The 14,798-nt window shown below is 40.5% G+C and overlaps 1 protein-coding gene across 1 annotated transcript in view; it reads left to right on the top strand.

The window, feature by feature from the left end:
• The window catches only part of KIF26B (kinesin family member 26B), a 546,719-nt gene that overhangs the window by 476,757 nt on the left and 55,164 nt on the right, over positions 1-14,798 (top strand). Inside the window, exons 9-10 of the mRNA XM_082249575.1 lie at positions 3,500-3,683; positions 9,236-9,395. Of these exons, the coding sequence (XP_082105701.1) occupies positions 3,500-3,683; positions 9,236-9,395 (344 nt within the window). The remainder of the gene's footprint in view (positions 1-3,499; positions 3,684-9,235; positions 9,396-14,798) is intronic.

Genomic DNA, 14,798 nt, shown 5'->3' with positions numbered 1-14,798 from the left:
TACTTTATGCTGTATTATTCCTTCGGATAATCATGCTGTTGTCGTCAAGCATTAGGCTCTGTTAACACCTGAGCGTATTTCAGCTCGTAAAACGCTCATCTCTGAAGTCTCAAAACGCCCAACAAGCAAAATCTCATTATTTCAATGGCCCCTGTTCACATCTGAGCGTTTTGTCACCTGAAGCAAAATGCCTAAAGCTCAAAAAAGTACATGAGCTTCTTTTTTGGCAGATTACAAGCGTTTTTGTTCGATGTCAATGCCCGCCTCAGAACACCTGCAAAAGACGCCTTAAAAAAGCCCCAAAAAATGCCTGAATAAGCCAGAAAAAACACCTGAAAAAAGACAGAAAAATGCCTGATAATTATAAGCTCAGGTTTGAATGGAGCCTTAGAACTGTAAAACTAATCTTGCACAAAATAAACCTTTTAAAGAGACTTGTCTAATGCAGCATTTTGTAAAATATAGCACAATCCATTTTGTTTTGGGTTTTTCTGCTAAAGTATCAATTACTTGGGCTTTCATATTCATTGATAGATCACCTGTCATGGAAATGAATTATATATTTTTTATTTTGTTGAATTATAATTGTGTTAAATGATTTAACACTAGTAAGCAATTAAGAGAGTTAGGAATGTGCACAACATCCTTCAGAGAATTATGGGCAAACCATTCTTGATTAAACTTGAAAAGGATGTTGCAGAAAAAACAGCATAAGGCCCCTTTCACACGAGCGATCCGATCAGATCCGCCTGTCAGTTTTTTAGGCCGGATCTGATCGGATCCCCCATGCATCCCTATGGGGCAGCGGATGTCAGCGGAGACAGGTCCGCTGACACCCGCTGCCATCTGCGTCTGATCCTGTCCATGAAATCCGGACGGATGGAAACCGGCGGTCCGCTCTCATCCGATTCCCCCATGGAGATGCATGGGGCTCTGACATCTCCGCTCTGTGTGCAGAGAGGGAGATGTCACCTGCCTGCTCAGCAGGGGATCTGTGTTTACGATCCCCTGCTGAGCAGCACGGATCCGCCTACGGAGGGGGACTGTGTGAAAGAGCTCTTAAAAAATAGACCTAATCAATCAGCTAGTCAATAACAGAGGAAGCCATTGTGTAAGTAGGAGTTTTACTTAAAATGCAACCACCTTTTTATTGTAACCAATGCCAAGATGGTGAGGTTTTGTGAACTATAGCAAAACTAGCCATCATGCATGACATTTTGCCACAGCAGTTTTATGGCAAAGCAGGGTGGGGCGTAAGTGTCTGTGATCACTGAGTGCTAAAGGCTCATTACTGCCTAAAATCAAGCAATAAAAAATAAAGGTCACAGCAGTGTAGATTTTAAAAACAAAGTCTAGAAATGTTAAGTAATTACATGATAGATACTGCTGGCATCAGCCCATAATTGGGTCATCAGTCCCTATACTTAAAAGTATCTAAACCTAAAAACTGAAATGTAATATTTTGCAACTTACCAGACCTTGGATGTGACGCATTTGTTTGTCAGGCTTTTTAACCTTGTAATTCTGCAAATAACACTTTTCATTTCTCTGGGTAGCTATACTTTATGGAATGCTCCATGGGTGTCACTAGTCTGCCTTTGTTCCACTCCAGTACATTGGGTATGGGGAGATTAGCAGTTTACAGAATAAAGATAACATGCAATTTAGCTAAAAAAAAATCACAAGGACATTGCATTTTTGGTAAAATCTACATATATTTTTGCTGAAAATGTTGTAAGGACCGGTAAACTGATCGTTTAATGAAAAAAAAAAAAAAAAAAAGATTGGTTCATTTTCTTTCCAAAGGAAAGATTTGGAAGTAAATAGGCAGAAACAATTGATAAAGAAAAATAATTAAAAGGGGGAAGAAAGGAGGAATTGAGAAAAGAAAGATAAAAAATGTGTCTTAACCACTTCTGGACCGGAAGGATTTGCCCCCTTAATGACCAGGCAATTTTTTGCGATTCAGCACTGTGGTACTTTAACATGCAATTGCGCAGTTGTGCGATGCTGTACCTAAATAAAATTGATTTCCTTTTTTTCCCACAAATAGAGCTTTCTTTTTGTGGTATTTAATCACCTGTGTGATTTTTATTTTTTGCACTATAAACAAAAAAAAAAAATGTTTTCATCCTTTTAGGCCAATTTGTATTCTGCTACATATTTGTGGTAAAAAAATCCCAATAAGCATATTTTGATTGGTTTGCGCAAAAGTTATCACATCTATAAACTAGGGGAAAGATTTATGTAATTTTTATTTATTTATTTATTTTTTACTAGTAATGGCAGCGAGCAGCGATTTTTAGCAGGACTACAACATTGCGGCGGACAGATCGGACCCCTAACTGACATTTTTTACACTTTTGCGGGGACCAGTGACATTACTACAGTAATCAGTGCTAACAATATGCACTGTTACTGTAATAATGACACTGGCAGGGAAGGGGTTAACCCAGGGGGTGATCAAAGGGTTAAGTGTGAGACTAGGGGAGTGTTTACTAACTGTATGGGGGAGGGACTTGTGGACTCAACACAGAGACCTGTGATTCTAAATAGGAGGATCACAGGCACTCTATGTTCATTCCAGAGAGAACAACGGTCTGCTGTGTTTACAACAGCAGACCCTCGTTCTCTCTTCACGGGGAGCGATTGTGGGTGCTCGGAGGCAATCACACCCACCAGCCCCGTGGATCGGCTTCCCCTCTGCCTATTGGAGGCAGGCGCGTGCCCCCAGGAGCACTCCTGTGAACCGTCGTACAGGTACAGCGGTTCGCGCTGCCAAGCCAATCTGCCGCAGTATATGTGTGGCAGGCAGTTGACAAGTGGTTAAAGAGGTAACAAACTATGAAAATGTTCCAATGTAGGATGAATATGCAATCCCTTTAGCTAACAGAGATGATTAAAGTGATTGTAAAGGGTATTTTTTGAAAACATGAATAAACATGTTATAATTACCTGCCCTGTGCACAGAGCAACCCGACCTTCCTCTAGGGTTCCCCATCAGAATTTCTGGCTCCTCCTCTTCTCAGTGTGCCACCATAAAAAGCCTTTTCCTATAGTGGAACACCTGTGGGCTCGATTCCAAGCAGCACTGCCCATGTCCATAGACACAGAGAGCACGACCCGGCCCCATCCCCTGCTCCCTTGTCACAGGAATTGATTGACAGCAGCAAGAGCCAATGGCTCCCACTGTTATCAGTCGGCCTTGTGAGGATGGAGAGAGCAAAGAGAGCCTCTTCTCTCCTTCACAACACTTGGTCAAGATCGGGCTCAGGTATATATAAATGAGGGGGGGGGGGGTTGGCGAGTGGAGCACACAGAAGGTTTTTTACCTGCCTTTAAAACCACTTTAACCACTCTAGATGAGAACATCATATCTGAGCCATTAACTAATGGCTCTCTGACGTCTGTGCTGGTACATGTTACGGAACTGGTGCCTCTATCTCTTATGTTAATGTATTTGTGATATACTGTAAAAATGTAATTTTTACATTTTCAGCTGCAAAACCAGAGTGAGTTGAGGGCCCCCACGGCCGAGAAAGCTGCTTTTTTTCTTGACGCAGCCATTTCATCACGCAAAAGTAGCCAACGGGACTGTGATGAAGATGACCACAGAAATTCTCATATGCTGTTTACTTTGCACATTTATCAGTACCGGATGGAAAAGAGTGGAAAAGGAGGCAGTAAGTAGAAGTCTATCTCATTACTATTTTCTAAGATTTCATTTCCGTCTGATATCCATCTGATAATATTTTTGGCTTTGTTGTCATAACCCTATGTAACTACATTTTTCTATTATTCATGGTAATGATGCATAGATATCTAGGTCAATAAAATCTACACCTTTGCTAAATGGCAGCTGTGAAAAATCCAGTGGAAAATAGGTCAAATTTGTAGTAGATTGCTGTTTATTCCCAAATGTAATTATCTGTGGTCTAAACAAGGTTCTGAACATGGTCATTTACACTGATGCTGCTTTCAATTTAGGGTCTGTTGTCTATGGTCAGAGTCATCCATACTGCCTTGTCTGAAACAAGAGTGGGGTAGCATAATAGTAAACATTGGAACATATATGTAGAGACATAGAAGAGTGACAACAGAAAAAGACCAAGTGGTCCATCAAGTCTGCCTTTTTTTTATTTTAGCATTTTAAAAATCCTACTAATATGTCGTTTAAATTGCTTTTACCTAAAGCTCCCAGTTATCACTTGTCACTTCTAATCTAGCTGTTGATTTGGTTCAGTCTATACCTATTGTGTGGATCTGGACTCAATTAGGTGTAATAAATAATCATATAAACATAAGTCATGACCTTTATATTTTCTTGCTTGATTTTTTGCACTAATGAACTTTTAGCATTTGGTGATCATGGGGACTTAAGCCTCACCCTTCTTTACCATAAAAATGTGGTGTGCATTAGCTATTTTTTTATGCCATTAGCATTTTTTCTGCAACATTCTTTTCGATTTGAAATAGTCTATGTATTAAGGTAGAAGGTGTGAGTCAAAAGAATTTGGGAGAAACCAGCCCTGTATATACGTATGAAAGACCATGAAAGAGAGGGGAAGAAAATTAATCTAACCCCACATAAATTGGGCTTTTCAATAGTTACTCCCAAATAAAATAGAACAGCCATATAAATACCTTGTTAAAAAAGTACAAAAATACATATAATTTAATATCCACAATCATATACAAAAAAACCTAATAACATATAGGGCCATAGACAAACGTAAGGCCCACAGGAACATTATACATACAATGACATCAATAATGTATGATGAATAAAAGTGCATGATGTGCCAACATGTTTCGCTGCATAAATATTCTGCTTCCTCGGGGGTCCTGCCATCCTCATACACTTCACAAACGTCACAAATAAGAAAGGTGAAGCAAATGAGGGAATAAAAAGGGAGGAAAGAAAAATTGTTGTCAGATGTGCTCCAATCAAGGGGAGACCAGAAGAAAAGCGCATCAAACACCACGGATACCCAGATATAATTATCTACCATAGGGTGCGTTGAAGCTCACCACTATAGGCTATGGGGTTTATCATACCGCCCATCATCAAAGATAAGGAAATGTGACCAATTTAAAGAGGAATAAATATATGTAGGATTAGCAGCATGATGCCTGGGTCTCCAGAGACCCCACCAGATCACAAAGCCGGGGTATCTGGGTAACCGTGGCATTTGATGCGCTTTTCTTCTGGTCTCCTCTTGATTGGAACACATCTGACAACAAATGTTTCTTTCCTCCCTTTTTATTCCCTCATTTCCTGCACCTTTCTTATTTGTGACGTTTGTGAAGTGTATGCGGATGGCAGGAGCCCTGAGGAAGCGGAATATTTCTACCGTGAAAAATGTTGGTACATCATGCACTTTTATCCGTCATACATTATTGATGTCATTGTATGTATAATGTTCCTGTGGGCCTTATGTTTGTCTATGGCCCTATATGTTATTAGGTTTTTTGTATATGATTGTGGATATTAAATATATGTATTTTTGTACTTTTTTAACAAGGTATTTATATGGTTGTGGTATTTTATTTGGGAGACACTATTTAAGAGCCCAATTTATGTGGGGTTAGATTAATTTTCTTCCCCTCTCTTTCTTGGTTTTTAATCCTTTTCAATTTAATGTTGTTTCCGCAAGAATTTTATTACATATTTAACTATTCAATTAGCACTAATCTAACACATAACTGTGTCCAGATATGCAACACTATGGGGTTAATTTACTAAGACTGTAGTGTGCAAAATCTGGGGAAGCTCTGCATAGAAACCAATCAACTTTTTTGTCAAAGATTAATTGAACAAGCTTCAGTTAGAAGCTGATTGGCTACCATGCACAGCTGCATCAGATCTTGCACTCTCTTGTTTTAGTAAATCAACCCCTATAGGTATGACCTCAACCAAATCAACAAGATATAACATCAGCAAATATTAAGAATAGAGCCAGATCAGAAGTGACAAGTAGAAACCATAGACTGGGAAATTTAAGGAAATTTCAACCACAAGTTCAGATATAGTTTGAAGTTGGAGAGAATTATTTTCCACTTGATTAATGACAATGGCACATAATAAGAAAGACAAGGAATGGGTCATTTCAGTCAATTTTTGTATGACAGGATACCAGAGTCTTTTTTTAGGTGACAGAAGTCAAACATTACCATAACTAATATGGTTTACTGAAAGAATATCGTTGATAAAAAAATACAATTAATTGTATTGACATGAGAAATTTTGGGGTTACACTTTTATTTCCTCAGTGCCGGTTCACACTATTGCGATGCGGGAAAACTGCGAATATACTGCGCTTTCCATCATCGCATCCGCATAACAGGCAGTTCACACTGCCATATGCAATACGCTGGGGGTGTCAATTCAAAGTTAACGGCACTCCCAGATCAGATCGCATATCGCAGTGCGATTTGACAGTTAGCACATGAATCGGATCTCACTGGTGTGAACCACCATGCGATCCGATTCTGCTGTGGACCAAAAAAAGGGTCCTGTGCGAGTTCACTGCGATTGCGGTGCAAATACAGCCATACAAACTGTATGGCTGAATTTGTACCGCACGCAGACATCACATCGCATGTGATCTTAGGAGCAGTGCACTCCGAATCATATGCAATGTCTGTGATCGCATTAGTGTGAACTGGCACTTAAATCTCCATTCTTTGATACATAGATTGGTTTTTTATTTGTCTTTGCAACTGAAAGTTCAACAACGACATGAGTAAATTTAGTTAATTTTGGACTCACTACCAACGTTTCTTGTATGCCCATGCCAAGGCATGTTAAAGCGGAGTTCCAGCCTTTTTTTTTTTTTTAATCACCCCCGTGATAGTCGCCAATTATGTATTGAAAATCGGCATCTGCTACATCTGACAACGTTTTTTGTGTCATTAAAAGTATTGGTACTCACTGTAGCCTCCTGATCCAGCAAGTGTCCATCCTGAGTGTGGGCATGTGAAGCCCACTAGGAGTCTCTTCTGGGATAAAGTGCTGCTGGCTACCCAGCAAGCACCTCCCGATCTCGCGCATGTGCAGTGGTACTTTATCACGGCCGTAGCAATGGAGCCTAGCATTGCGTCATTTCCAGTTTAGAAATAACGTGATGCTAGCCGCAGAGGATGCCCAATGACTCCTGGGATAGATTACACTGGTATCCCAGGAGCCAATGCGAAACAGCATATGACAAACCTCGCCGTGGCCGGGTTTGGACAGAGGTGGAGCTTTTTTTTTTAGAAATAAAGGTACTATACAAAAAAAAAAAAAAAAAATGACACTATCCAAAAAGGAATGGCAGAGTGATCAGCAACACATGCAAATTAGGGTGGAACTCCACTTTAATAATGCAAAGCCTTTTTAATAGCATAGTCCTAAGAGTAATTATATGGAGTGCTAGATGTAATGATCTGTTGTGACTTATTATAGCCAATCAGATATCTCAATGAGAATTATTAGGAACCTAGTGTAATGTAAAAGCCATTCCATCTTTTTGTACCATGTAATTAAATAACACTCTATTATCAGTTAAGGTATGTATTATACCTTCTAATTGTTTCCAAATTTTAGAAACTAATGAGACTGCAGTAAGCCATAGAAATATTTATGGCATTTTTAACCCTCAGGGAAAATTAGCTAGTGCTAATTTGTGTGTGGATAGATAGAGGGTTATGTTTATTTTCTCATATGTACAATGCAATTTTGATACATGTATGGTGCAAATTGTATATAGTTTATTCTGTGACAATCTTATATTTGTGATTACACCTGAATAGTAACGTTCTCTACATTTAATATGCTATCTTTCTCCTTAAAGAGTAACTCCACTTTTGTTGAGAAAAAAACATTCCCCTATGTACATTGCAGGGATTTTAACAAACTTTGTTGCAGATTCCTACCTTTGTTTTTCTGAAGAAATCACTGTGTGTTCCTCTGTGCCTCTGTGCTCAGTGAGTCTAATGGGAGTGGTTTCATATTTATCCACCAGCTGCAGCAGAATCAGGGCTCTAATAAGGAAAGTGGCAAGGCCTGCATCCCTTTAGACTTGATTTCTTATTGGGAGTATCCCTACAAAAATTACATTTATGTTGCAGGGGATGCCAAAAAATCTGACTTGTATCTTGGCTGGTATATATGGGAAAATCATTGAACCAATCACACAAGTACTAAATGATGTTTCAGGGGTGTGGTCAGTACACATTCTGTGTACAGAACACCTCCAGGTAGCCATATTGCAATGCATTTTAAAGAAAATTATACAGCTACAGATTGAACAGGAAAGGTTATTTTTATTAGCAGTCTTGTGTTGCACTTGTATACACTATATTACTTTCTTTTATTTGCTATTTTTTTCCCCACAAAAGTGGAGTTACTCATGGTGCTACATTGAATGTAAACCCAATCCCTAAAATATAAGTGTTATGTTTATGTCATTTTAAAGTAATTTTCAATGTTTATAATCTGAAGCTGTCATTAAAATTATACCTGGTAATACCTCCAAGAAGGCATTTCCTGGTATTGGGCGACAACACTCTTTCTCACAACCCTTCTCCTGGGTTGTCACCTAGGCTTCCAATGGCGACTACAAGTGGTTATTTACATCTTACACTGACATGGTCTAGTTTTTTACCATCAGAAAACTCACCCTGAGAAATCCTTTGCAGATATCGCTGGAGTACATGCACATAGACTGGACGTGGCTGCAAAGAGGCTGTAATAAATAAAAACGTAGATGCAATAAAATAGGAAACAAGTACTTTATTTAAAAAAATCAATTCTTTATTTAATACAGTGATTTAGCAAACTATATATCATCTCCTAGATTTATTCATACCTACCAGACTAAGCTAGTAACTTGATGTCATTTTACGTTTATTAAACTGCTAACGTGACATTTAAGACAGTTAAAGTTATTGAATCTACCTTTTAAACTTATGAATCAAAAGTAAGGCATGGGAGGGAACAAATTTGACCTGAGAAACTGAGGTTGGGATTCGCACTTTAGGGTAAGTTACCTGATAAGTCTAAGTTTAATATACTTAAAATCTAAACTTTCTTCTGTTGAAATTATTTGAGACTTAAATGAGATCTAAATGCATATTTCTCAAATAGTATCAAAAGAGTAAAACTTTTAGGAAATACAGTTATCAAACATGGTGAAACAAGTGGCAAATATACAGTTGTTGAAACATAACACATTTTTCATTCTCTCGGCAGTGTCAGGAGGCCGGAGTCGATTGCATCTTATTGATTTGGGAAGCTGTGTGAAGGTGCAGAGTAAGAATAGAGATGGAAACACAAGCTTATGTCTCTCACTGTCTGCTCTGGGCAATGTCATTCTAGCGCTGGTGAATGGCAGCAAACACATACCTTACAAGTAAGCAACTTAATCAGCCTTTCTGTACATATACTGTATATCAAAACATTGCTTGATCCTAATCATATTTAACATTTTGAAAATATATCTTAAGAAACAAATTATATTTACATGTTTTTAATATATGTAGAAAAAGATGGAAATCATACTTTATAAAAACACCCAAAATTATCCTGACCTAAAGTCGTCAGTGACAGTACTATTAACCTTCCTAGCGGTATTCCCGAGCGTGGCTCAGGGTTAAATTTCAGAGCCAAAAGCGGTAACCCCGAGCCACACTCGGGGTACCACCAGAAGCATCACTGGGTCCTGTAAAAGAGGTTTCTTACCTTGTCACCGGGATCCAGCGATGAGTCCGGCTGTGTCTATCCTCCCGATCATCTCCGTGCCCCGGCTTCCGTCTCCTGCGACGTGACGTTCGCAGGGGGGTGGAACCGGCGGCAAATTCAAATGTAAAAACACACCAAACACACTGATACCATTCAAAATAAAAAAAAAATCACATTCGTTTGCCCCCCAGTGCCCTTTTCTGCAGTTTTACTGTACTTTTTATGTAAATATATATATATATATATATATATATATTTATATATACGTGTGTATATATATATATATATATATATATACACACACACACATATATATATATATATATATATATATATATATATATATATATATATATACGTAATTCTTGTGAATGAGCAGCCCAAACCAACTGTATACATTATATATAAATATATATATATATATATACATATATATATATAATATATGTATACATAATATATGTATACATACTTATATATATATATACATATATATATATAATATATATAATAAATGTATGCAGTTGCTTTGGGCTGCTCATTCACAAGAATTGCATGCAAAATAATGGTACCGCTTTCAGCACCTAAAATCCAAAAGAATCATTAAACGTCCCCCCAACATTGTGGCAATGCTGCTAACGCCCCCTTCTGCACTGGTGCTCAGTTGCAGTGCTCTTTAATCCCCCCAAATGCAATTGGTGGTCAGTGGCAGTGCTAATAACCCCGCCTCCAAGTTGCAGTGATATTTAACACTCCACATTGGTGTTCAGCTGCAGTGTTTTTGAACACCCCCCCCCCCCCCCACCAACTTACATTGCTTGCCAGTTGCAGTGCTTTTTAACCACCCCCCTCTGCATTGCTGATCAGTGGCAGTGTTTTTTTACCCCCCTCTCTGCATTGCTGGTCAGTGGCAGTGAAATGTAACCTCCTAGCATTGGTGATTGCTTACCTGATTACACACACTCGTGTCGTGGTCTCTCTCTAGTGAGATTGGGACATTGCAATAATGCTTGTTTATACAAATGTAAAAAGAGAAAAAAGGAATAGGCAACGACATGACTTCTTGACATTGGCACTTTACTTTTACTGTAGGGAGGAGATCACTCTGCCTGACAGTGGAGTTTATTTCAATGTCAAGTGCTGGAATGCAGCACTGCCACTCTGCTACCCTCTGGGGTGCAACGGGTGGTGGACCCAGCCATAAACATGACAGGCCTCACATAAAGAGCCTGTGAGCGGCGTGTTGAGCACAACTGATATATATTTTCTAGCATGACTTGTATATCATGTCTGGTCTGCAAAAAAGAGCCTGCTCGCTCACAGTTTTCTTTTCAGCCTTGTAACTGTGATTTTCAAATCTACTGGCTCTTAGCTAATAGATTTTTTTTTCTGAAAACAAGGATGCATTCCCTGGTGTGTTAGCTTTGAAACTTGAGCCTTATATCATTTTTTAAAAGTCAGAATTTAGCAGTTAGGGTATATCTTTTGTCAATAATGTGTATTACAACAAAAATATATTAGACTTCATTAGACTCAATTCATAAGGCTAACACACCTGTATAAAGATCTTTATTATTAACAAAGTAACATTTTTTTTTTTTAGCTGATAACAGTGAGATTGAGTGCTATACTCACATCGCTAAAATAGAGATCTGTATCCCTCTGTTAAAGATTTGTAATTTGAGCCTTTTGTCTCTACACACATTTATACACTTTCTTTTATATTAACTACTTACCGCCTGCCCACCATCAAATGACGGCGGATCGGTGCGGCTCTCGTTGTGGGACGACGTGATATGACAGCGCCCCAGAACGGCTTCTCTTGCATGCCCGCAGGGGCGCGCCGTGTGGCGATCGTGGCTGCTCCGTGTTGCTAGGACATGGCGCAACACGGAACGGTCCAATCACAGCCGGTCACATGTATATTAGGAAGTGCCATTTTTCAAATCTCCTCGCCTCACACTGACAGAGTGTGTGGTGAGGAGAGCCGATCAGTGGCTCCTCCTCAAAGAGGACTCTAGTACAGGTAATCAGGGCACTGCTCATCAGTGCCCTGATTACAGAAAGTTAAAAAAACAGTGCCTACCATCGGTGCCCACAGTGCCCACAATCAGTGCCTATAGTGCTGCCAGTCAGTGCCCATCAGTGCCTGATAATCTGTGCCGTCCATCTGTATCCGCCAGTTTCCATCAGTGCCGCCCGTCAATGCTCATCAGTGCCGCCTGTCAGTGCCTATCAGTGCCACTTGTCAGGGCCCATCAGTGCTGCCCATCAGTGCCACCTCTCAGTGCCCATTAGTGCCGCATATCAGTGCCGCCTATCAGTGCTCATCAGTGCCACCTATCAGTGCCATCTATCAGTGCCCATCAGTGTGGCATATTAGTACCTCCTCATCAGTGCCACCTCATCAGTGCCCATAAGTGCCACCTCATCAGTGACCATCAGTGCCACCTCATCAGTGCCCATCAGTGCAGCCTATCAGTGCCGCCTCATCAGCGCACATCAGTGCAGGAGAAATATTACTTCTTTTCAAAATTTACTGACAGAAAATAAGAAAAACTTTTTTTTTTTTAGCTGATAACAGTGAGATTGAGTGTTATACTCACATCGCTAAAATAGAGATCTGTATCCCTCTGTTAAAGAGGGAAGCTCCGCTTTACTGCTTACACCCCCTCCAGTGCCACATTTGGCACCTTTCGGTAGGAAGCCGTGCAGGGGCGCCGTGGTGACCTACGTCATTTGTGCCCCCCTCCACCTTCCCCCCGCTGCCTTCTGGGAGACACACATAGGTCCCAGAAGACAGCGGGACCATTCAGAAAGCTCTTATGACTGCACATAAGAAAACAGGCTGTGAAGCCACAAGGCTTCACTTCCTGATTCCCTTAGTAAGGATGCCAGCACCTGCACCCAGAGCCGATGGACAGGTTGGCTTCCGATGCTGACACTGCGGGCTCCCTGGACAGGTAAGTGTCCTTATATTAAAAGTCAGCAGCTACAGTATTTTTTGTTTCCCCAGGCTGGAACTTTAAGGGGGGAAGGGTGACAGTTGGAAGAAACGCAGCTCAACAGCAATTTTTTGCTACCTCCCCAACTGCAAGTCTAAACAAGGCCTAGGGCAGTGATTGCGAACCTTGGCACCCCAGATGTTTTGGAACTACATTTCCCATGATGCTCAACGACACTGCAGAGTGCATGAGCATCATGTGAAATGTAGTTTCAAAACATCTGGGGTGCCAAGGCTCGCCATCACTGGCCTAGGACCTCATTCACATGGGGCATACTACAGCAAGGCTGTGTTTAGCTGCACAGGGATGCACAAGTGTTCCGTGCATCCCCATGCAGGCAGTCGTGTCAATGTCAATTGGGAAAAAGTGGCTGCAAGGGAATGCACAGATGTTCCGTGCATTCCTGGGTAGGCAGTCCAATTCATTTTAATTGGAACACAGAGAATGTATGGGCACAGCCACTGTTCCCAACTTGACATCTGTGTGGGTGCATGTCCCTGAATACTGTCTGCGTTTGGGACCATGCACCTACAACCGAACAGATGTCATATTTGTCTTTACAGCCGCTGCATCCCAATTGACATGCATAGGACTACCTTCACATGGATGCACAGAGCACCCGTGCATCCCTGTGCGGGTAAACACGGCTTTTCATATGGCCCTCATGGGCATACACTTTAGTACACCCCATGTGAACAAGAATTTAGCAGGAATTTTGTAAGTTATGTTGTGCTTTGTATGCTATTAAGGATTTTGGTGTTTTTTTGCGTTAAACCAGCAATTTGATAAACATTTGCACTGCACAACTATTGTGCCCCTATAGTAGCACCTTCTTTCTATTCTACTGGTTATGTTCTTTGAGTAAATATATATAGTTTGGGGGGGTCTTTTACAAACTCTGATAGCTGTAAGTGAAAAATTAAAACCTACAGCTTTTTAAAGAAAAATGCTTATATACAGTTTTGCGTACATTCGATTTTCACTATTTTGCAAAATTCACAAATATTTGTTATTTACAGTGCTTTGCGAAAGTATTCGGCCCCCTTGAACTTTACGACCTTTTGCCACATTTCAGGCTTCAAACATAAAGATATGAAGCTGTAAGTCGCTTGGGGTATGTCTCTATCAGTTTTGCACACCGAGAGACTGAAATTTTTGCCCATTCCTCCTTGCAAAACAGCTCGAGCTCAGTGAGGTTGGATGGAGAGCGTTTGCGAACAGCAGTTTTCAGTTCTTTCCACAGATTCTCGATTGGATTCAGGACTGGACTTTGACTTGGCCATTCTAACACCTGGATATGTTTATTTGTGAACCATTCCATTAAATATTTTGCTTTATGTTTTGGATCATTGTCTTATTGGAAGACAAATCTCCGTCCCAGTCTCAGGTCTTTTGCAGACTCCATCAGGTTTTCTTCCAGAATGGTCCTGTATTTGGCTCCATCCATCTTCCCATCAATTTTAACCATCTTCCCTGTCCCTGCTGAAGAAAAGCAGGCCCAAACCATGATGCGGCCACCACTATGTTTGACAGTGGGGATGGTGTGTTAAGGGTGATGAGCTGTGTTGCTTTTACGCCAAACATAACGTTTTGCATTGTTGCCAAAAAGTTCGATTTTGGTTTCATCTGACCAGAGCACCTTCTTCCACATGTTTGGTGTGTCTCCCAGGTGGCTTGTGGCAAACTTTAAACAACACTTTTTATGGATATCTTTAATAGGGATGCACCGAAATGAAATTCTTGGCCGAAGCCGAATAATAATGAAATGCTTGGCCGAAGGCCGAAAACCGAATACCGAACGAGGTGTTTCGCATTTTTTCCATTTATTTTGCCAATTTTTTGTCCTCTCTCTTGTCCCTCTCTCTCTCTCGTCCTCTCATGTCTCTCTCTCTTGTCCTCTCATGTCTCTCTCTCTCTCTCTCTTGTCCTCTCATGTCTCTCTCTCCCTAAATGTTACTGTAGGGAATGGGATTCAGTGCACACTGCAGCCTTGTACCATAGGGTTAATGTTAGTGACACTGTAGGGATTGGGAAGGATGCTGGGAATGGAAATCAGGAAGCATGCAGGC

This window comes from Pelophylax lessonae (genome assembly GCF_965119305.1).
Source record: "Pelophylax lessonae genome assembly, chromosome: 3".
Lineage (NCBI taxonomy): Eukaryota > Metazoa > Chordata > Amphibia > Anura > Ranidae > Pelophylax > Pelophylax lessonae.
Note: the sequence above shows the minus strand (reverse complement) of the source record. Positions and strands in the feature narration are given on the sequence as shown.